This window comes from Mobula birostris, chromosome 11 (assembly GCF_030028105.1).
Source record: "Mobula birostris isolate sMobBir1 chromosome 11, sMobBir1.hap1, whole genome shotgun sequence".
Classification (NCBI taxonomy): Eukaryota; Metazoa; Chordata; class Chondrichthyes; order Myliobatiformes; family Myliobatidae; genus Mobula; species Mobula birostris.
In genome coordinates, this window is record NC_092380.1 from 10,274,632 (window position 1) to 10,295,603 (window position 20,972).

Sequence of the window (20,972 nt, forward strand, 5' to 3'; positions counted from 1 at the left end):
GGGTAAATAGATAGGGTAAATGCAAGCAGGCTGAGTTTGGGTGAGACTAGAACTAGAGGTGATGGGTTAAGGATGAAAGGGGAACATGAGGGGCAGTTTCACTCTCATAGTGGTGAGAGTGTGGAACGAACTGCCGGCAAATGTGGTGGATGTGGGGTCGATTTCAATACTCAAGAGAAGCTTGGATAGATAGGTGGACAGGAGGGGTATGGAGGGCTATGGTCCCGGTGCAGGTGGATGACCAGGCAGATTAATGGTTCAGCAAAGACTTGATAGACCTGTTTCTGTGCTGTAGTTTTCCATGACTCTAGAAATAGTGAGGTGAAGATAGGTTTGTTGTTGTTCAGTCGTTAAGTTGAGTCCGACTCTCTGTGAGTCCGTGGACCTTAGGGTCCACAGGGTTTTCATGCCAAGGGGCAGAAGTAGATTGCCAGGCCTTTCTTCTGCACAGATGCTGCTGCTGCCCAGGTTGGGACCCGGCTGGGTTTTGAACTCAGGACCTTCTGCCTTGAAGTCCAGTGCTGATGCCACTACACCACCAGCCGGCCCAATAGGCAGACAATCACAGAACTTTTTCCCGGGGTAGAAATGCCAATACGGAACTTTCATTTAAAGTGAGGGCGAAAGTTTAAAGGAGATTATGGGTCATGTTTTTTGAACCAGAGTGTGACAGGAGCCTGGAACAGGTTGCTATGGGGAGTGGTGGGTGCAAATAAAAAAGTGGCATTGAAGGGGCTGTAAGATAGACACATAAATACACAGGGAATGGAGGGATGAGGATCATGTGTAGGCAGAAGGAGTTTGGTTTAATTCAGAAGGTGTGTAGCTCAGGTGGCTGATGGTTGGGTTGAGTTTTTCCCCAGTCTTGGCAATTTACTTGCAAATGTTTCGTTACCATACGAGGAGACATCGTCAGTACACCGTTGAATGTGGCGAGTCCTCCGGATGCTTGGCCTTTATATGCTTTTCAGTCAGCTGATTGGCCTTGTGGTGAACTTTGTGCTTGTGGTCGGGGTTTTGCCTGCGTTGGCTCAAGGTGCACGACGTTTGCCACTCAGCGACAAGATCTCCTCCCTGCGTTGCTATTGAATTTCCAAAATAACATGCAATCAGCTGATCAAAAAGTATATAAAGGTCACACCGCGATCGATAGCGCACTGGCGATGTCTCCTTGCACAGTGGGGAGACATTTGCAAGTAAACTGCCAGGACCAGAGATTTGGTTTAATTTGGCCTCATGGCTGGCAGAGACATTGTGGGCTGAAGGGCCTGTTCTTGCACTATACAGCTCTACGCTCACGTGTGCCCTCCCGCACTTTCACAGGAGACACAAGCCAAGGGAGTCACGGGTAAAAGGTTTAAAACCCATGCCTGGTTGTGGTGGGAGGGAGCAGCAAACGCTCGACGCTGGTGTACTGGCACTCAGCCGCCATGTCAGTGCTATGCCGTCTCCTTGATCGTAGCTGCCTGTTTCACCCGGCTCATACACCTTCCCGTTGCAGGGTTACCTGGTGCTCTTTGCGATGGAACGTTTAAAGGACGTCAGCTTCACAGAGGAATACAATAAACTGTTCCCACCGCAGCAAACCCCTGTGCTTGTTTAATTTCTCTCCCCCACCCTCCAGCTTCCTCTCACTGTCTGAAGTTCAGGGGTCTAACGGCAAGTGAGCAGAAACCTCCACTGGGGACTCTAACCTTGTGCAACACAAAGTATCCCACTACCAGCAGATCAGATTAACGTGGGTGACAGCAGACAGTATTTGTCACCGCTACTCTCTGGATTAAAGAATCAGGCTTCTTATCACTGAATTAAGTGATGTGAAATTTGTAGTTTGTGGTAAAATGACTATAAATTGCAAAAATAGAAGACAAACGAGTAATGGGGTAGTTTTCTCGGATCTGATGGTGGAAGGGAAGAAGCTGTTTCTGAACCGTTGAGTGGAGGTCTTCAGGCTCCTGTACTCCCCCAGCTCCGATGGTACTAATAAGAAGAGGGCACGGTGAATGTCCTTAATAATAGATACCACTTCCTTGATATGCCAGCTGTACCCTCTCTCTCACTTTCTCAACCCCACCTCCCTCATCTCCAGCTCCTGCCTTATTCTGGGGGCGGGGGGGGCATAGGCCTGTTTCATTATCTTCCTTCCTCATCCCCAGCCTTCTCTTTCCTTTCAGTCGGGAGTGTGGGTTCAAGACCTGCCCCTGCGCAGTTCCAGGTGAATACTGCATTGTTGGAGAGGCTTTGGGATGAAGTCTGTGCTGGTCCCTGTCAGTGGATAGAAAAGATCCCATAGGGACATTGTAAAGACAAATACAGACTAGGCCTCAGAATTGTGGTGTCAATATTTATTCTCTAGGAAGAAATCAAAAAGATAGTTATCCTTAGTCACTTGGTGTGAGAGGGAACTTGGCTTGGCACAAATTGGCTGCCTCATTATTAGATTCAGATTAATTTATTTATCACGTCATTTGCATCAAAAACCAACAGAACCTAAAGATGGCACCTCACGTCCCTGTGTCAGGAGGTGGGAGTCTGCTGTGGACTCCCATGTCCAGTGAGCAAGTAATAAAACAGGCTAAAGAATCAGTTCACATCCCTCTTTCAACCCTGAGGGACTCCAGCAACTGAAGCACAGATTGGGGGGAGGGGAGGGGTGGAAATGAATCTGGGTCTTGATTGAGAGGCTAAGATTGGAGGATCATAAATCTCGTCCAGGGTTGAAGGAGAGACGGGGATGGGGAAAGACCTGACTGAGATTTGAAAACACAGTGAGAATTTAATTAGCCGGTTACTTTGCGTGCACTGACAGCTAATTTAGAAGACAGTGGGCTACAGGCTCCTTGTCCCTGTGTTCTGAATCTGGTTTGAGGAGGCATCAGTGATTTTTGCTAGCTTAATCACCCTGATGCAGCTACCAGCCAAGCCCTTGCCAGGTTCTGTAATAGCCCTCTAGTACCTTTGTGTGATCCTGCCTACAAACGCAGAAGGATTTACTGCTTGTGTGTACCTGCACTGCATGTAATCAGGCCTGTCAGACTGTCTTAATGTGTGAACTACGCGCTCTGGCCTAACTCTCAATTATATTTTAACAATCTCAACATATTAACAACACTAACAGCAGTGTCCTCTCTCTCTTCGCTTGCTCTTCTCTTTCCTGCACCCCATCTGTCTATCTCGCTCTTCTCCCTCCCCCTCCCTCCTCCTCTCCCACCCACCCTTCCTCTCCCTCTCTGTGCCTCCTCCTTTTGCCTCCCCTTTTCTGTCTCCATCTCTTTCTGTGCATCTCTCTCCCACTGTCTCTGTCACTGTGTGTTTCTCTTTCATTCTGTGTCCCTTTCTCTTTCTTTCTTTCTCTCTCTCTCTCACACACACTTTCTGTATGTCTCCCCTCCCTTCCTCTGCCCTTCCCCTCCTCCCCCGTTGAACAGGCTGGCCAGGCATTCCTGGGGTACCAGCGGTACCGTCTCGGGGCCGACTCCGCCCTCTTCTCCCAGGACTACACCGATCCGAGCCAGGATGCCTCCGTCCCTTACGCACCGTACGTCTCCGGCGACGAGATGGAGCCGCCTGGATCCTACCAGCAGCCGCTGCCGACGGCCCCCTACAGCACCAGCTCAGACGGATACCAGTCGCAGGGCTACTGAAGCGCGTCCGCGGTGAGGGCGGAGTACGTGAGGCCCTTGCACGGGGTGGGGGCAGATACACATTTTACTGGGCAACTCTTGACGAAAGCAGGAGGACGCTCCAACACGTGTGAGCCATCAGTGTGTCTGAAGTAGTTAGGACAGGCTGTAATCTCCTTGTGTTTGAGTCGCACTTTTTAAATCTCTGACGTCCGGAGGGTGGACAGATTTCCGGTTTCCTGGCGGAACCTCGGGTCAGGTGGTGGGCAATGTTTATTAAATGAACAAAATATATATTTATTTATTCTTCTTTTATGGCTGCTGTTAGAGTAATCCCCCTCTAAAGTTCACCTTACTTTCTGTTGGGATTGGGTGTGTGTGTTTGTGGGGAGGGAATTCACTGATGCCCGATGAGGGGCGGGCGGGGGGAGGCTACAGAATGCTTGGGGGTTTCCCGGAGGTACCTGAGGCAAGTTGGGTTATTACTGCTCCTTAAGGACACGTGCAATCGTTTGGGTGGGGGCAAGGGTTGGGGGAGAAAGCAGAGTCCCTCTCAGAGGGCTTCTGCCCCCACTGCCGATAGACCCTAACCCCCTCCAAGCTGAGGACTTCGGCTGGGATGGGAACAAGGAGTCGGCCGTGTGGGTAACAATTGGAACCGGCCTTTGGGTTTTGGGCCTGAGGCACTGTCCACGCTCCCTTGGTCCGCTCAGCACAGCCCCTCATTGCGAGAAGTGGTACTGACAGGGAGGAGGTTACAGGGTCTGAGGCAAGGGACTGAGTGGACCCCCTCCATTGATAGGGAGGTACTGACAGGAGATGCTCAGTACTGCAGCACAGCTGGGAGGCTCTATTAAAGGATGTATTGTAGGTGACAGGGTCTGGGGAACCCGTTACTCAGGTGGGCTGGAACAGTCTGGTACAAGTCTGGGATGGTGGTCCTTTGCATGGGAGTTGAGAGTTACCTTCTGCAATGGGGTGGAGGTCCCTGGATGGTATTCTCTAATCCCTCGTCCCGGGGATTTGAGAGCGAAAGGGTGAGAACTCTTCCCCCAGGGCCAACTGGAACTGTTGGCAGTCGTTGCTGATGTGCAATGTGGGATGGTGTGGCTGCGGGTTCTTCTGCATCGCTCAGTGACACCCGTTGTGTCGAATAGCAGGGTCTTCAGTCCTTTGTCCTGTCCCCTCAATCTGTTAGACCGTAGACGATGTTAACCTTGGCTCCATTCAGTTCCCCCAATTTGTTTAGCCAGTGAAACTCTATCACCGTTTTGAAATATTCAGTGAGCCTGAGGAAAGCTCGTGGGAGGAGTGGAAATGATATCCGATTCCTTCCCCACTCTGTGTGAAGGCTACACACCCCACATCATCCTGAGCGGCCTGGCACTCAGTTTAACCTTGTCCCTTTTTATTCTGGCCCGGCCCAACACCGGAGGATATAGTTCTGTCTGTTTACCGTACTGCACCCTGTAATCAGTATAAGCGCCTCAACCAGACAATTGGTGGGGAAGACCAGTCTCTGAGATCACTTCTTCCATGTTGATCCCATCGTGTGCTCTGACCATTTGTGTGTTGGAGCAGGGACAAGGTTTGGAGCCAGGTTTTCGGGCAGGGCTGGCTTGCTGATCGACCCAGGCGGTACACTGATTCAGAACCACTGATTGGCAAGCGTCGACCTAGGGCAGTCAGCTCGAAATGGTCCTGTGTGGCCAAGAGGCCCATGGATCAAAGCTCTTACACCCATATCAGCTGGAGAGCAAGATCCCAGGATCCTATTTACCGCCATCCTCTTGAGGGATGGGATGGAGAATTATATACAACGAACCAATTAGTCTTAAGGCAGAAGATCAATAGCATTGGTTGTAGTAGGCTGAGGGTTGGTTAGTTGGATCTCCCCAGCACACTAAGCCTGCACTGTTAAACAAAACGCAGAAGATTGGGGCTTGATGGCAAGGTCCGAAAAAGGGGGAGCTACCTGTCTGAATATTACTGTCTTATCAAACCTCGTTCTACAGATTGCCTAGTATTCTGTGTATAGACTGGAAACAGTTGCAACTTTAAACAGATCCTTAAAAGTGTATAAATCTGTATTTCATATAGTATTTTACTGTTGTATTTAAAAAAAATACATTTTTTTGTGTTACTATGTATACGGGCTAGGCCCAGGCCTTCTGAGGTGATAGAGGTGGGTGAAGGCATCAGAATCATCTGTATGCAGGGGTTCTCAACCTTTTGTTTATGCCATGGACCAATGCCATTAAGCAAGGGGTCCATGGACTCCAGGTTGGAAACCCCTGCCTGTATGTAAAAGGTAACCAATTGAAAACCATGTTGTCTGATGTTTTGTCCACAGGGGCAGATCAGGAGCATCAGAGCTTGAGGTGGGACTAATGACCATTTCCCAGGTTGATTGGGGGGAGGTGGGGTAACACACTTGGAGGCTGTGTGTGTCAAGAGTGTTCGCTATCACTGGCCAGTGGGGAGTGTTGAGGCAGGTCCTGGAAGTGTGGAGATGGACGACCATGAAACTTCCCCCAAGGAAGACAAAAGGCACACCTGCTATGTATGTTCAGAGCCTCGTCTCTCCCGATCATTTCCACTTAAGTTATGACAGAGAACTGGAGCAATCCTCTAGCAGTGATCTGGGTACTTATCACTCTCCATCTCCTAGGCAGAAGGTTGTGGGTTTCAGCACCTCCCTAGAAAGAGCACTATAGTACCAGGGTACCACCTCTAAACCAGCACCCAGTCTCCCAAATTCAGGTACAGAGAAAAGATCGTATGGACATTACCCTGGACGAGATTCTATTCAAACATTTCTTGCTCCAAACCACTAAAACTGATTGGCCATTACCATGCTTCCACCTGTGCACTGATTGGCTGCTATCCCTACAATGACCAAACTTTGATTTGTTTGTAAAGAGCTTGTGGGACATTCCAAAAGGGACGTGGAAGGTGCTATGCATTTATAAACACAGATCCTGCAGATGCAGGAAGTCTTGAAGGAACACGCACCAAATACTGGAGGAACTCAGTAAGTCAGGGAGCATCTATGCAGGGGAATAAACAGTTGATGTTTCTGGTTGAGACCCTTCATCAGGACTGGGTGAAGCGTCTGACTCAAGTGTCGACTCTTCATTCCTCTCCATAGATGCTGCCCGACCTGCTGTGTTCCTCCGGTGTTTTGTGTGTGTTGCTCTGGAACAAGTTGATGCAACAGGCTGGGGGATCGCCCTTGCCAGCAGTTACCTCGGCCAATGGGGGGGGGTGGTTATGAGACTTATGAAAGGCAAGGGTGGTGGGTGGGAGATGTGGAACAGCAGTGGGATCTATCCGGGTGTGTGTGATTTGCCTGCGAGGTGCGAATCTTCCCATTACCTCAAACACTCATATCACCCCAGCCAATACCCGGTGCACAGATTGGAACAGTTTCCTTGTGATGCCAGACTCGCCCGCCACCAGAGAGAGCACTGCACTAGCCACTAAATTATTGCCGAACAAGTGTAGCATTCTATGTATAGACGTCATGGTGTGTATATGGAGCCCTCGTGGCTTTAAATATCGTTTTCGCTGTGTGTCCCCCTCACAGCGCAGCCTGTGTTTGTGGTACATTGAGACGATAGCAAATATTTAACTGTAAAATTGTGATTCTCAATAAAGATGTTTGAGGTAGTAAACTGTTTCCTGTTCACCTTGAATTTAAACAAATGCAGAAAATACCTTAACACACAGGTCAGGCAGTACCTGTGGGGAGAGAAAAAGCGAATGTTTTGAGTCAGAACTGGCAGAGATTAAAAGAAACATTAATCTACAGAGAAGTTTGGGGCGTTTTGGCAGGACTGGGTAGGGGCAGACTAGTTTAAATAGACTACTGAGAGCAGTTAGCAGGTGATTTATGCTTCTGTGTTCTGTTAGCAAGTGGGTTGTGGGACATCTCCCATCAGGCCGCATCAACGAAGCAAGTCTGGGCCAGATTGATAACTTGCAGTATCCATTCTGATACAGACCGGAGGAGTGAGTTGCCGAAAGTTGGCAACTTCGTTAAGTGGTCCTGCAGGCTGTGAAAGTGTCCAGGTAGAAGATACGTTATTCTCCAATGTAGGAACTGCCACCTCTCCAATTCTCCCTGGTAAAAGTGGTAGGTAATTCCTGAGGGGAAGTTCTGGCTACCAATGATTTGGGGAGTTGCAAGAGGCCAGAACTTGGAGAACACAGGCAGCACTGGTTTGTCTGACCTAATGTTCAAAGAGATGGGAGGCAGACCAGAAAAAAAGGAAAACCATTAAGTTTGAAGGTAACATGGGCACTGATAGGGGTTTCAACACCAAAGAGCAGAGGCAAGGGAGAGGTCGGAATAGCCAGGCTGTTCTCATTCAGTCACTGAACACGTTCGTGCTCTGGTCAGTTAGTGCACCCAGGCTATGCTCTTTTCTCACTGCTGTCATCAGGAAGGAGGTAAAGAAGACTCAGGACTCACCCCCACCAGGATCAGGAACAGTCATTACCATCAGGCTCTTGAATCACTCGCTCCATCACTGAAGGACTCTTCATCTCACCTGGATGTTTATTTATTATTGTATGTTTTCTTTTTGTATTTGCAGTTTGTTGTCTTTTACACCCTTGTTGCCCACTGTCTGTGCAGCCTTTCACTTATTCTATTGTGGTTATTGAGAATGCCCACAAGAAAAAATAATCTCATGGTTTCATATATGTACTTTGATAATAAATTTACTTTGAACAAATTCTAATTGAAATTGAATGGATGGGTGACCCCCCCCCCCACCCCACCCCACCCCACCCACTGTCTCTGGAACAGTGACAAACATCTCTGGCACTGCTTCCACTAGCAATAAGGGTTAGCAGCCAGAAGGTTAAGGTGACTGACTGACAAAAGCTGGGATGGCAAACGCGAGTTGTGATCTTGGGTAAGTGGAAGCAGAATCAAGATCGATGCATTTCGCGAGGAAATCGGGCAAGTCTTTGAAAAGGAGAAGAGCTGTAAGAGGAGGCTATTGGAATTAACTGGGGAGCTCATTTGAAGCGCTAGCACCAAGTTGAATGACCTTGATCTATTTCTATTTGAAGCAGAGGTAGACTGCAACCAAAGGCCTGTCCACTGGAGGGAGCCAAAAGCCACTTTACTGAATGAGGGTGTAATCCTGGCCTTTACCCTATTTCACGTAGAGTCACACATTATGGACATGGCCCGTCAGACCAACTGGTCCATACCAATCAGGCTGGTCTCATAAGCCACGTTTAACTCGTATCCCTCTACACGGCTATGCCTTGTCCATTGATGCTGCCTGACCCACTGAGCTTCTACAGCCTTTTGTAGGCGATCCTTGATAGCCTGGTTACAATTCACATCTTTGAGTCAGAAGATCATTGGTTCAAACCCCTGTGGTTGGTGGAGCCATAGGAAGGGTATTGAATAGAGGGAGATTAGTGATGAGGAGACATTTTCCGCAGTGAATTATGGTTAGGAAGGCAACAATGGTAGAAGCAGATTCAACAGTATTAACATCTCAGCCCCTCACTGCCTAGTTTGAGAATCTAAGACCTCCCTGCTGTGTAAGACTACCAACCCCACCATATATATATATATATAGCCAGTGTCCATTGAGACCACCACCTACCAAGCACAATCTGCCCAAGAATTGTCTCACCCCACCAGTCTCCAAGGGAAGATGGGACCTCTCTGGGATTGAATTTAAGAGCAGGGAGGTTACGCTGGAACTGTACAGGGTACTGGTGAGACTGTACCTGGAGTACTGCATGCAGTTCTGGTCTTACTTGAAGGGCATGCTGGCTTTGGAGCATTGCAGAGGAGGTTCACCAGGCTGATTCCAGAGATGAGGTCAGACTGCAAGGAGAGATGAAGTCGCCTAGGACCATACCCACTGGAATTCAGAAGGATGAGAGGAGATCTTATAGAAACACATAAAATTATGAAAGGGGCAGATAAGATAGAGGCAGGAAAGTCATTTCCACTGGTAGGTGAGACTAAAACTGGGGACATAGCCTCAAGATTCAGGGGATTTGGTTTAGGATGGAGATGAGGAGGAACTGCTTTTCCCAGAGAGTGGTGAATCTGTGGAATTCTCTGCCCAATGAAGCAGTGGAGGCTACCTCAGTAAATATATTTAAGACAAGGTTGGATATATTTTTTGCATAGTGGGGGAATTAAGGGTTATGGGGAAAAGGCAGGTAGGTGGAGATGAGTCTGTGGTCAGATCAGCCATGATCTTATTGAATGGCGGAGCAGGCTGGATGACCCAGACGGCCGACTCCTGCTCCTATTTCTTATGACACACCCATCCAGTTGCTGCCCGTTCCTCTCCTCCATCAACTTAGAACACAGAACAGTGCCCCACAGAGTTACACTGAACTAATCAAACTAGTAATTAAATGCCCAAATAAACTAGTCCCTTATGCTTACACAATGTCCATATCCCTCATTCCCTGTACATGCCTGTGTCTATTTATGAGCTGCAAACACCCCCCTCCTTCAGTGATACAGCACGGAGTATTCCCTTCCGGCTGCACCATCCCAGCAACCCCATAACCCCGGTTAACCCTAACCTAACCGTGGGACAATTGACTATGACAAATTAACCTACCCAGTATGTCTTTGGACCATGGGAAGAAACCAGAACACCCGGAGAAAACCCACACATTCCACAGGAAGACGTACAGAGACTCCTTACAGAACAGCATTGGAATTGAACTCCGAAACACCCCAAGCTTCAAGAGCATTGCACTAACTGCTATGCTACATATTTGTCTTCACCACATGGAAGCACCTTCCAGACACCCACCAGCCGTGTAAAACAAAAAACGCCTCCACAGATTTCCTTTGAAACCCACGCAGTCACAGGGAGAACGTACAGAACTGGAATTGAACCAGTGGAAGTGAGTGTAGTTGCTATTATGAAGAAAGTACTTGACAAGCTGAAAGATCTGAAGGCCGATAAATCATCTGAACCAGATGAACTAAATCCCAGGCTTCTGAAGGAGGTATCTGAAGTGACTGTGGAAGCATTAATGATCTTTCAAGAATCACTAGATTCTGGAATAATTCTGGAGAACTGGAAAACTGCAAATGTCACTCCACTCTTTAAGAAGGAAGGGAGACAAAAGACAAGAATTTATAGGCCAGTTGGCCTGATTTCAGTGGTTGGGAAGATGTTGGAGTCCAGTATTAGTGCTGAAGTGTTATAAAACACTGGCGCGGCCTCACTTGGGCATTTTCAGGCACCTTTTCTAAGAAAGGATGTGCTGACATTGGGGTCAAATGAACTTCAAGAGAAGGATCGCAGGAATGAAAGGGTTAGCGTATGAGGTGCGTTTAATGGTTCTGCACCTGTGGGGGGGGGTAGAGGGGGCAGAGGGAAAATCTGTGTGTGTGTGAGGAAGACTTTGTGTGAATGAGTATGTGAGGGATGGGTGGTAGAGACATGCACTAACTCTCAAGCAGATTCCTCAGGAATTCAGCCGAGGGGAGAGTTGGTAACAGAGCCTGCTGCAAGTGGAACTGCTCTGTGTGTAACGAGAGGACACAGGGCAACACTGTTGTCCCAGAACAGAGCAGAGCAGTCGGCTGCATGGCCCCACTGTCGAATAGTGGCCACCAAATTCACTAACTTCTGTTTCGTGTAGCTATACGCGCCTCAGGACACAGGAAGCAGACTGCCGGGGAAGCTATCTGAGAAGCTTTATTCCAAGTGACTGTACACAATTTTATTTTGGTCTCCCTGTCCTCAGTGGCGTAGGGGCAAATGGCGTCGGTGTGGTTCCGGTGAGGCATGGCTGCACTCCTCACTGTGCACCATCCTCCTCCTCATCATCGTCATCCTCCTCCTCGTCGTCCTCTTCCTCCTCGGAGCTGAAGGTGCCGTCGGGCAGGCTGTAGACACGGATGACTTGCTGTTGAAGGAAGAGGGGAGGGGAAAGGTGAGTCCAGCTCTGGGCTCAGCGACCACAATGCAACCAAGAAGCACCCACACCATGGAGAAGAGGTCATCAGCGCAAGGCATCTCGTCATGACTGAGTCTGGAAAACCTCCCCATCCCATCTCCTTCCAACTCAAAAATATTTCACCCCACCCTCATTACTCATACAAATTCCCACTGTTCAATAAATCCAGTCCCAGCCCTTGAACTGGGAACACAGTTCCTGTTGCTCTGGATTTTTATGACTTTTTTTTTACAAATCCTGAGAGTTCGATGGTGAGGGAACTCACTGCGAGCCAGCAGCCAAACACACAACAGATGTGGACAGAGAGACACTGCATGGAAACCAGCCCCTCAGCACAACTGAGTCCACACTAATCCCAGGTTGCTTCCCCCACATTCTCACTGACTGACCCTGATCCTGCCACTCGTCTACACGCAAGGGGCAACTTAGTGGCCAGTTAACCCACTGACCTGTACAGCTTCAGGATGTGGGAAGAAACCGGAGCACCCAGAGGGAAAACCAGTCACAGGGAGATCATTTAAGGTCCACACAGAGAGTGCCCAAGGTCGGGACTGAAACCTGGTCTCTGGTGCTATTTGCTGCCCTCTGTAGCCATCAGGTCCAAGTCCCACACAAAGTGTGATTCTCGGGTTCTATGAGACACTGCCAAACATTCAGCCCACTTTCATTACTTTAGGGGTACTGCTTTACCAGGCTATTCAGCCCAAACGCCTTCAGCCTCTCTCACTGACATCCCCTCTCCCAACAAGCCAGTGTCTTTCCAACTGCAATGGTGTAAAGCGGTTATCATGCTCACATTATTCCAAGACACAGTCATGGAAACTCCTTCAGCCCAGCTTGTCCACACCAATCAACGACCAAGTTGCCCGAGTTAATCCCATCTGCCTGCTTTGGTCCATATCCCGTAAGACCTCTCCTCCCTCCTATGCCTGATGTCTCACCTTGTTGGGGTCTTTCAGGATGAGGTACTTGCCCTCGTCCAGCTTCATGCAGATGTCAATGACGCAGCGCAGGATCCCCCAGGCGTTCTCCATGCTCAGGTTAATCTGGCTGGCGAACTCGTTGGGCTTGAACTGCTGAGTGCCCAGGATCACGTGACGCGAGGAGTCCTTGATGTGGAATCGCGACACGTACCTTCAAAAACAAAAAGCAGCACACTGGTACCAGTCATGGGCACAGCAGCAGGTTTTAGTACGATTACGGGGCTAGTTTATGAGGCTCTGAATTGTAGCAGGAAGCTAGAACAGAGAAAGACCAACCTGCAACAGAAGGGATGTTGGGATGGTGCGATAGTGCAACACTTTACGGTGTGCTAGCTGTGAGATCGGGGTTCAATTCCCGCTACTGTCTGCAAGTTTATATGCTCTCCCCGTGACCTCCTGGTTTCCTCCCACATTCCAAAGACGGACAGGTTAGGGTTTGCGAGTTGTCGGCACGCTATGTTGGTACTAGAGGTGTGGCGACACTTGTCCAGCACAATCCTTGCTGACTTGGTTTCACTCAAATGACACATTTCACTGTGTTTCGATGTAGATGTGACAAATAAAGCCACTAAAGCCAACCTGGAATTGGACCTTTCGGAAGTGTATAAAATCACAGAAGGCATTGATAGGGTGAATGCACAAAGTCTTTTCCCCAGGGAGTGAAAACCAAAAATTAGGGGGCACAGGTTTAAGGTGAGAGGGAAATGATTTGAAAGGGATCTGTGGGGCAACAGAAGGCAGTACATACAGTGACCACTTTATTACATACACCTGTTCATTAATGAAAAATCTAAACAGCCAATTACGTGGCTGAATCTCAATGCAGTTGTTGTTCAGACCAAATATCAATTGGGGAAGAAATGTGGTCTAGAATGATTGTTGGTGTCAGATGGGGTGGTTCGAGTATCTCAGAAACTGCTGATCTCCTGGGATTTTCATGCACACCAATCACTTAAGAGTTTAGAGAATGGTGCGAAAACGCCTTGTTAGTGAGGGAGGTCAGAGGAGAATGAACAGACTGGTTCAAGCTGACCGGAAGGCAACGGTAATTCAAATAACCACATATTCCAACAGCAGTGTGCAGAACATCTCTGAACGCATAATGTGTCGAACCTTGAAGAGAATGGGTTACAACAGTCGAAGCCCATGAAACATACACCCAGTGACCACCTTACGTGGTACAGGAGGTACCTGATACAGTGACCACCGAGTGTATTTCAAATGAGCCCCCAGAGGATGTAGTTGAGGCAGGTACATTCAGGAGTACATGGACAGGACAGTTCAGGGGATATACAAGCCTAACATGGGCAAATGGGACTGGCTCAGTCAGGCACCTTGGTCAACACTAACACAGGGATGGGGGGGGGTTGCGTGTTGAAGGGTCTGTTTCTGTGCTGTATTACCGTCGGTAGCTTAATGCAGATTAGGGGAGCTTTAAGGAAGGTAAGTGATAGCAAGAAGCTAGAATCCCTCAGTACTGCAACCGCCCCCCCCCCCAACCCGAAGGCAGCAGTCCTCCGGTACTGCCCCTCTGAAGGTGGCGATCCCTTGGTACTTCCCCTCTGAAGCTGGTGATCCCTCGGTACTGCCCCTCTGAAGGTGGTGATCCCTCGGTACTGCCCCTCTGAAGGTGGCGATCCCTTGGTACTGCCCCTCTGAAGGCGGTGTTCCCTCGGTACTGCCCCTCTGAAGCTGGCCATCCCTCGGTAATGCCCCTCTGAAGCTGGCGATCCCTCGGTACTGCCCCTCTGAAGGTGGCGATCCCTCGGTACTGCCCCTCTGAAGGTGGCGATCCCTCGGTACTGCCCCTCTGAAACTGGTGATCTCCCCGGTACTGCCCCTCTGAAGGCGGCGATCCCTTGGTACTGCCCCTCTGAAGCTGGCGATCCCTTGGTACTGCCCCTCTGAAGCTGGCGATCCCTCAGTACTGCCCCTCTGAAGGCAGTGTTCCCTCGGTACTGCAGAAGAACTGCTGACCTGGACTCTGCGTTGAACCCGTGGACCTGCATCCTCATCTCTGTTCTAAAGAGATGTTCTTGTATCCTGGAGCTGTGCCCTCTGGTCCTGGAGTCCCTCACTATAGGAGGTATCCTCTCCAGGTCCACTCTATGTCTTTCAATATTTGATAGGCTACAATGAGACCGCCCCCCCCCCCACACATTCTTCTAAACTCCAGTGAGTACAGGCCCACAGCCATCAAACGCTCCTCATATGTTAACTCTTTTATTCCCAGCATCATTCTCATGCACATCCTCATCCCTTCTTAGGAACCACTTATTTCCATAGAATGATACCTTCAGGAGAAATCATTCGACCACAGGGCATAATGTGGGGCCCTCTGGAAGAGAAGCCTATTCCACCTGGTCCCACAATCACTCCACATATCCCTGTAAACTATTTACCCAATTCCCTTCCCAATGATTGAATAGAATCTGCCTCCACAGGCAACACATTTCAAATCACAATAATTCACAGCAGAAGGTTCCAAACACCCCCTCTGGTTCATTTGCCAATTACTGTCAAGCTGTGTCCTAATTACTGACCTTCCTAATGCTGGAACAGTTGTTCTCATTTGTTCTATGTAAAAAAAACCTCTGGGACTTTGATCATCTTTATTAAACCTGCTCTCACGTCAGGATCTACACCCACATGAAATGCAGTTGCAGGAAAGCAGCATCCATCATCAGGGACTGCCACCACCCAGGTTATGCTCTCCCCTCACTGCTGCATTAGTTAGGTAGGGGTGTATGGGGTGTCAGGGAGGGGTAGCATCTCTGGTGGGGGAACATGTTGTGTCCTCTTCAAGGCGGTTAGTCCCACCTTTGGTCCCCACCTGGCACTCAGCTCTCACCTGTGGCTCCCCGTAGCTGTTTGCATGCGACAGCGGCCACACCCCGGGCAACGGCTTCGACAAGCCGGCTAAACCAGGTGAGGGTAGCCGACGGGTCTCAAACCCTCAGTGAGTTAGGGAGTTGTCTATCCCAGCATGTGAAGACAGACTCTGGTGGATTGAGCGGACGAGACCAATGAGAGGTCCAACGGTCAAGAAGGCGATCTCTGCAAGCGTTGTGGAACGTGTAGAGCAGAACAAGACACAGAAGACGTCCTGGTCATCCACTGCGCCTAGTCCCATCTCCAGCCGTCTCGACTCTGTCTTGCCACTGGATCCAGATGGGAATTGGGAAGAGAGAGTGAGGCAACTCTCCCTCACAAATCCAAATCACATGCTAGTCTCGACACCATCAAATGGTGTCAAGGTCCTCATTGACATTGACAATAGACGAACACACACATCAGTTAGATGGTACAGGAGCCTCAGGACTTGCACCACCAGGTTGAGGAACAGTTATTATCCTGCAACCATCAGGTTCTTGAACCAAAGGGGATAACTACACTTGCCCCATCAATGAAATGTACCCACAACCAATGGACTCACTTTCAAGAACTCTTCACCTCATGTTCTCGTTATTTATTGCTTATTTATTTTTTCCCCCCTTTTTTGTATTTGTTTGTTGTCTGGTTGAGTGCCCTAGCTGGATGGGCTTTCATTGATTCAGTTATGGTTCTTATTCTACAGATTTATTGAGTGTGCCCACAAGAAATTGGATATGGTTTTATATATGTACTTTGACAAGAAAAGTTAATTTGAATTTTGAAGGATCACTTAGCATGGAAATAGGCCCTTCAGCCCATCAAGTTTCTACAGGCCACTTAGCAGCCATCTACACTAATTCTGCATTAACCCTTTCCCCTTTTATTTTGTTCCTGTTAAGTTCAATCCCTCTCTTAGGGCCAACCAGCAGTGAACAATAAACCCACCAACCTGTGCATCTTTGGGGTGTGGGAGGAAACTGGTACACCTGAGGGAAAGTAATACAGTCACTGGGAGAGCATGCAAGCTCCAGACAGACAGGATTTAACTCGGGGCTGCTGGAGCTGTGAGGCAGCAGCTCCACCAGCTGAGCTATTCCCTCTGTTCCAAGGAGAATCACCAAGATCTCTGCTCACTTCCATAACTTGGCTCCCTTAGATCTTTGAGTGCACCTGCACTTCTATTTAGAGATCTCCACCTTCCAGCCCACGGAACCAGCACCCACCGATCCAAGCCTAATTAAAGGACAATTCACAATGACTAATTCACCTGCTAACCTGTACACCTTTGGACTGTGGGAAATTTTGTTAGAATCCCTTCCCAAGCCCACCCTTCTTACCCTAGTTTGAGATACTCTGATCCGGCCAGCAATGCACAGCAGGTCCATCGGGCGAGCTTGTAACTGTTGTTCTTCAGCTCGGTAGCAAGGACAGCTCCCCTCTGCGAGTCCAGCTTCTGTCGCCAGTCCACACCATTACAGTACTACCCAGGAGCAGAAATTTAATACAGTCAGTAGTGTCCTGTACCCCAACACAGCCCATACCTATCAAATAGCAGCCATAAAAAGAGAAAAATTGTGAGTTTTATTAAAACACTACCCAGAGATTAGATTTTTAGGCCTTTTTTTTCCCTGAAGCATAGGAGAATGAGGGTGATTTGAGTGAATCAACCCTAACATTATGAGGGGTATATATATAGGATAAATTCAAGCAGACTTTTTCCACTGAGATTGGATGCCAATGGAGCTAGAGGTCATAAGTTAAGAGTGAAAGGTGAAACCTGGGGGGGGGGGAGGTGGGAATCTTCGCTCAGAGGGTGTTAAGAGTGTGGAACAAGCTGCCAGATGAAGTGGTGGATGCAGGTTCAATTGCAACATTTAACAGAAGTTTGGAATAAGTACATGAAAGGGTTTATGTGCAGGTCGATGGGACTAGGCAGAATAATAGCTTGGCATGGACTAGATGGACTGAAGGGCCCATTTCTGTGCTATAGTGCTCTATGACTTTAGATTTGAGTTTTCGTTTGGTTTGATTTCCAGTATGCCCCAAGTTAGGAGAAGACATACAAGTTCGGACACTCTCTTTAGGAACGTACCATATGCTCTGACACTCTCCCTTAACCGATAGTATTGTCCCTCATTCACTGGTACTCAGACCAAGGCAGGTATCATGTGTAAAGTGAACATACGAAAACAACTTTAATTTCTTAAGGTTGTCATCCGGGGGGGGGGGGGGGGGGGGGAGCTTAGTAACTGAGCCTAGCAGAACTGTTTCTACTGACTAGAGAAGAGACAAAGGCGGGTTACTGGCACCCTAAAACCAGTCGCTTCCGGCAGATGGGGCTCATCGAGGAGGAGAACTCTGATTTCAAACCTCTGCTGCCTTGCAGCTATGCCCACTCATGGGGAAGGGTTCAGGAGTAAACCCAGAGGAAGAAATCTGGAGCTGGAGCCCCAAAGTCAGTCCTACGTTGAGTTCAACGCTGACTGGCGACTCCTGCGATGCTGCTGGTGCCAAACTGCACTGGTCTCCACCGTTGCTTTGGATTCATCAGCAGCATGGAGGGGCAGCCTGCTGCATGGGCAACAGCTTGCTCTCCATATCACACTGCCCTGGACAGTTAGGACGCAACATCCATGGTCAACGCCAACCAATGAAGGGCCTTAAAGCAACTTGATTTTGTGCCTTGGGGTAATTTCACCTCACCCCTCAACTCTTACCCTAGGCTCCACTCCCTTCTTAAGAGACATGCACTAAAGCTTTACAAATGACAGGCATCACTATTGAGCGACAAGAACCAGGCAGCTCAAAGTCTCTTCCTTGATTTGCAGTTGAGTGCTTCAACTAGTCTCTGTACCTGGTGCTTTTTGAGGGACAAAGGGGGAAGCAGGAAGGATCAGACAGACTTCCAGTTGTTGCGCTGTTTCCCAGCAGCACTGACTCACAACTCGAACAGCCAAGGTTCCGTTCCGAACTCCGGCACTGTCCATGTGGAGTTTGCACGTTCTCCCTTTGACCATTTAGGTTTCTTCTGGATGCTTCAGGTTCGTCCCACATCCCAATGACAGACAGGTTGGAAGGTTAACTGGCTACATAAATTTCCCCTAATGTAGGTGGGTGTGTGAGGCCAGCCTCAGGATGGAGCAGCAGCCTCAGGTTGGAGTCTCCAACCTGATGGCATGACTATCAACTGCTCCTTCTGATATTAAAAAAATCCACCCCCTTCCTCTATTCCCCACTCTGGCCTAGTATCTCATCTTACCTGCCAATCACCCTCCGTTAGGTCCCCTCCTATAGTCCATTCTCCTCTATCAGATTCCTTCATCTCCAGCCCTTGTCCTTTCCCACCCACCTTCCAGCTAGCCTCCTTCCCCTCACCCCCACTTTATTATTCTGAAGCCTTCCCCTTCCCTTCCAGTCCTGAAGAAGGGTCTCGGCCCAAAATGTCAACTGTTTATTCATTTCAATAGATGCTGCCTGACCCGCTGAGTTCCTCCAGCATTTTGTGTGCGTGACATGTGAGACAGTATAGGTTACAGAACGCTCAGTGGGGAATAGCACTGATGGGACTGCTCTGAGTGCTGGCACTGATTCAGTAGACTGAGCAATCTCCGTCTATATTGTAAGAGAACATAAAATAGCTAGAGCACATTCAGTAGCAAAGTGATGACTCCACACCCAACCCCACAAATACTCACAAAAGCCACCCATTCCTTAAGATCCCCACCCAGGTGCAGAGCTGGATGAAACACCCAACTGAAAATCAGAGATTTTGAACTGCCTGGTGGCACCTCCAACCTGATGGCACAAATATCAGTATCTTCTTTCACCGAATTTCACCCCCCACCCAATTTCCAACTCTGATCTTTTACTTCTTCTCACAGGCCTATTACTTCCCCCGGGTCCCCTCCTTCTTCCCTTCCCTTTCTCCTGTGGTCTTCTCTCCCATCCTATCAGATTCTTTTCCTCCAGCTCTTCAACTTTCCCACTCACCTGGCTTCACATATCACCTTCCAGCTAGCCTCTACCCCCCCACCAACTTTTTGATATGGCTTCTCTTCCACTTCCTTCTCGGTCCTGGGGAGGGGTCTCGGCCCAAAACATCCACTTTTACTCTTTTCCATAGATGCTCCCTGACCTGCTGAATTCATTCAACATTTTGTGTGTGTGTGTTGCTCTGGATTTCCAGCATCTACACTCTTTCTCGTGTCTGAGGCGTAACTGAAGTTGCTTTGCATTCTTCTGTGAGGAACTAGCTCTCTGGCACAGGGGGAAAAGAGCTTGCACTGGACAATCACTGGGGCTGATCCTCTCTGCTGGGTTCTGTCACGATCAGTTCCAAGATCTTTCCCTGGTTTTGCATTAGAGTGTAAAATCGTTATCTTCTCATTATTTAACTTTCCTATACTTACTTGTATTATCTACGTAATCACCTACATACGTGTAATCGTTCAGTGTATTTTTTTTTAGTAACTACTATCTCTATGTTTCTAGAAGCTTCTTAGTTTTTTTTTCCACAGGAGGTGGTGGAAGTCTCAACGTTTGCCAGTGGTGATATCTGCTGCTTGTTTAATCCTTTACTGGTGGTTTTGGTAGCTTTTATAGAAGATTATTTTTTAGTGATTATTTCATAGGTTATTTGTTATTATGGTGGCTTGATATCTCTCTAGTTTGAGCATGTTTTTTGTATACGATGACTGCAACTTTTTTGTTGTTTTTTTTCATTCTTTGATCTTATAACACTTTAATAAATGTTAATAAATAACCAACAAATTTTATGCTCATTCTGGACTTCTGAAGAATCTTTGAATGCAAAATTACCAGAATCCAACACTGGGAAACTAACTTCTTGTCTCGTTACTGCCTTACCCTCGAGTCCCACTCATTTAGAGTCTTGATGTTGACGAACGATACTTCGCCGTTGGCTCCTGTCATGACACCGTCGTGTTCACATCGCACGATCAGATCGATGTCGTCCCCCAGCTTCCACCTCCGGTACCTGCAGGAGAGTCAGAGCAACCAAGAGTGAGCTGGGGTAAGAAACAGCACCCAAAACTAAAGGACTTCCTTAATACCCAGCAGGATTACAGCTCTAGGCAGTGTAATGTAGTGGTCATAAACAGGGCAAACAATTCAGGGATCACCAGGGATCAGGAGTTCAAATCCCACCAGTGAACTCTATGTATCTTTTTTGTTTAATTATGTAAGAAAAAAAACAGAAAAAAAAGCTGGAATCAGTAAAAACAACCATGAAGCTTCAAGCTGTCATAGTTCCTGACCCGTTTCCTTATGTCCCCTTGGGAAAGGAAACGAGCTGTTCTTAGCTGCTCCTGAACCAACGTCTGAATCCAGACTCAGCCAGCCCAAGGTGGTGGATCTCCCACACTTTCCTCTGGAGGTAACATCATAAATGCTAGCTTTCTCATAGGCGTCAGAGAGGGGTCGCCTATTCAAGAATTAAATACAGGGGGATTAACTTCTCAAGCAGATGCAAAAGTTTGGAATTCCCTTTCCCAGG

The 20,972-nt window shown here is 48.4% G+C and overlaps 2 protein-coding genes across 4 annotated transcripts in view; one reads left to right on the top strand and one right to left on the bottom strand.

The window, feature by feature from the left end:
* LOC140204797 (synaptogyrin-1-like) overlaps window positions 1-8,332 on the top strand; it is a 56,070-nt gene extending 47,738 nt beyond the window's left edge. The window contains exon 4 of one of the 2 annotated variants that reach the window (XM_072271604.1): window positions 3,429-8,332. In XM_072271604.1, the coding sequence (XP_072127705.1) occupies window positions 3,429-3,644 (216 nt within the window). In that variant the 3' untranslated portion in view covers window positions 3,645-8,332. Of the gene's footprint in view, window positions 1-1,501 lie in introns of both variants that reach the window. The other variant, XM_072271605.1, reaches the window with a different exon arrangement.
* Window positions 8,333-11,320: 2,988 nt separating this feature from the next.
* eif3d (eukaryotic translation initiation factor 3, subunit D) overlaps window positions 11,321-20,972 on the bottom strand; it is a 31,776-nt gene continuing 22,124 nt past the window's right edge. For both annotated transcript variants that reach the window (XM_072271606.1, XM_072271607.1), the window contains exons 12-15: window positions 20,324-20,453; window positions 16,795-16,937; window positions 12,542-12,734; window positions 11,321-11,549 (exon numbers count right to left, since the gene is read on the bottom strand). In XM_072271606.1, coding sequence (XP_072127707.1) covers window positions 11,442-11,549; window positions 12,542-12,734; window positions 16,795-16,937; window positions 20,324-20,453 — 574 coding nt within the window. In that variant the 3' untranslated portion in view covers window positions 11,321-11,441. The remainder of the gene's footprint in view (window positions 11,550-12,541; window positions 12,735-16,794; window positions 16,938-20,323; window positions 20,454-20,972) is intronic.